General features: G+C 36.2%; 1 protein-coding gene across 1 annotated transcript; it reads left to right on the top strand.

Moving 5' to 3' along the window:
* The first annotated feature begins 693 nt into the window (after positions 1–693).
* LOC120163098 lies at positions 694–1,208 on the top strand. Its single transcript, XM_039173109.1, has 2 exons — positions 694–847; positions 925–1,208. Exons 1-2 carry the CDS (start codon positions 694–696, stop codon positions 1,206–1,208), a joined length of 438 nt encoding a protein of 145 aa, XP_039029040.1.
* The last annotated feature ends 869 nt before the right edge of the window (positions 1,209–2,077 follow it).

Genomic DNA, 2,077 nt, shown 5'->3' with positions numbered 1-2,077 from the left:
TTAAATTAAATAGACTCGACTTGAGCTTGAGCTCGACTCAAATTCATAATGAACCGAAATAAGCTACTTAACACTCGACTCAAAAAACTTATCGATAATTCGAAAAAAATAATATATCAAAATTTTAAAATTTTAAATTAATTTATTATTAATATTAACATTTATATGTAATTCTTTTTTTAAATAAAGATACAATATAAGACTTTTATGTATTTAAAATTTAAGTTTGAGTTCGAGTTTAAGCTTCAATCAAGTTAAGTCTAACAATATTTCGAGTTTCAATCGAACTTCAATTTTTGATTTCGAATAAAACTTAAAAATTTTAAACTTGTAAACTTTCGATTTAAGCTTCATTTTTTTATTTCAAGTTTAAGTTAAATTTGATAATTTTAAACTCATTAGTTTTTAAATTGACACGAATTTAATTTTATAATTTTTGAGTTGATTAAAATTCAATACTGCTGGATTCAACTTGAGAAAAAGGAATATATTACCCTCTTTCAGTTTGCCTGTAGGACCCATGTCTGTGCACGTATGTATATATACGCGCCTCTTCTTGCTTTCGGTGTCAGATTCATAAGAAAATCCCTTCTTTTTCTCTGGCTACGCCCCCATATATGTTCTGCTCAGAATCTTCTCAACCCTAACTTTCTTTGACCTCCCCAAACACTCAAGTCAAGGAGCAAAATAATAATGGTTTCTGAGACTCAATCCAATACCTCAGAAGCAATTAAATTTCTTTGCAGTTATGGAGGCATTATTCATCCCCGTTCTACCGATGGCAAACTCCGTTACGTGGGCGGCATTACAAGAGTTCTCTCTGTTGATCGTTCTATTTCGTTCACAGGTTTATTTTGTGCCAACCGTCTTTTCATTTTTCTTCCATTGAAAAAAGTGTATTCAATTTTTTGGTGTTTGTTGCAGAGCTGATTGTGAAACTCGATGAATTCTGCGGGTATTCGGTAACGCTGAGGTGTCAGTTGCCGAACGGCGATTTAGATACGTTAATTTCGATAAAGTCGGATGAGGATTTAACGAATATAATCGCCGTGTACGACGAAGCGGCGTTGATGTCTAAATCCGCACCGTCTAAGATCCGTGCAATCCTTTCACCCCCAAAGTCGCTCAACCAAATCTCTCCTAATACTTCCACCGTCAATCTTTCGTCTTCAAAATCGTCCGGTTCATGTTCTCCGGTGAGTACATGATTATATCGCCGGAGTTTCTCTCCGACACCGTTGAGGGGATATTCCGTCAGAGGATTGTATTGTCACAGTTGCTACCTGAAGCAGTATCCTAGGTTTTCTTTAACGCTTCTTGCCCTAATTGCTTGCGCTAAACTTGAAACGAGAGAATGACAACAGAGCCCCTCACTCGGACGGTTATACTGTAAAAAGCCGTACATACGATGCAGATGATGGATTTTTTGCAAAATTTTACTTACGATTAAGTAGAGCGGCATTTTTCCCGGAAAATCATCTTTTTAATTTAATATTTTTAATTTAATATTCTTGATTAGACATCGGTCAGATTATATTTTTTGATCTAACACTCTTTGCAGTAAGACGCGTCTCTTGAAGCGCGTTATACGTTGATTTTGCGTCACGTGGGGTAAGGCGTGCCCCCTGCGGCGCGCCTTATGCTGACATAGATACACGTGTGTATGGCGCGGGGCAGAGACCGCGCCATACGCCACGTAAGATATAATACGGGGCAGGGGCCGCGCTATTCAATTATCTCAATTATCAAACATGCATAATGCAAGGCGCGGTGCAAGGACTGCGCCTTGCATTATTTTCCCCAACTTCTCGGCTTTAAGGCATCATCTCTCGGCTATAAATAGTCGTCTCCCGTAAACTCTCTCACCAACAATCATTTAAATCAGTAAATAACATCCGACAATCATCTTATATTTGATTCAGAAGTTTGGTCGATCTTTCGTTATAAGGTAATTTTGTTATAATATTTATTTTATAGTTATATATGATTATTTGAAAAAAATATTATACTAATTATTTTCAATTAATTTCTGTGTTTGTAGAATTAGAAAGTGGAAGCATACGTCGAAATATTTTTG

Source organism: Hibiscus syriacus, unplaced genomic scaffold (genome assembly GCF_006381635.1).
Source record: "Hibiscus syriacus cultivar Baekdansim isolate YM2019G1 unplaced genomic scaffold, ASM638163v2 tig00111427_pilon, whole genome shotgun sequence".
NCBI classification, from domain to species: domain Eukaryota; kingdom Viridiplantae; phylum Streptophyta; class Magnoliopsida; order Malvales; family Malvaceae; genus Hibiscus; species Hibiscus syriacus.
Note: the sequence above shows the minus strand (reverse complement) of the source record. Positions and strands in the feature narration are given on the sequence as shown.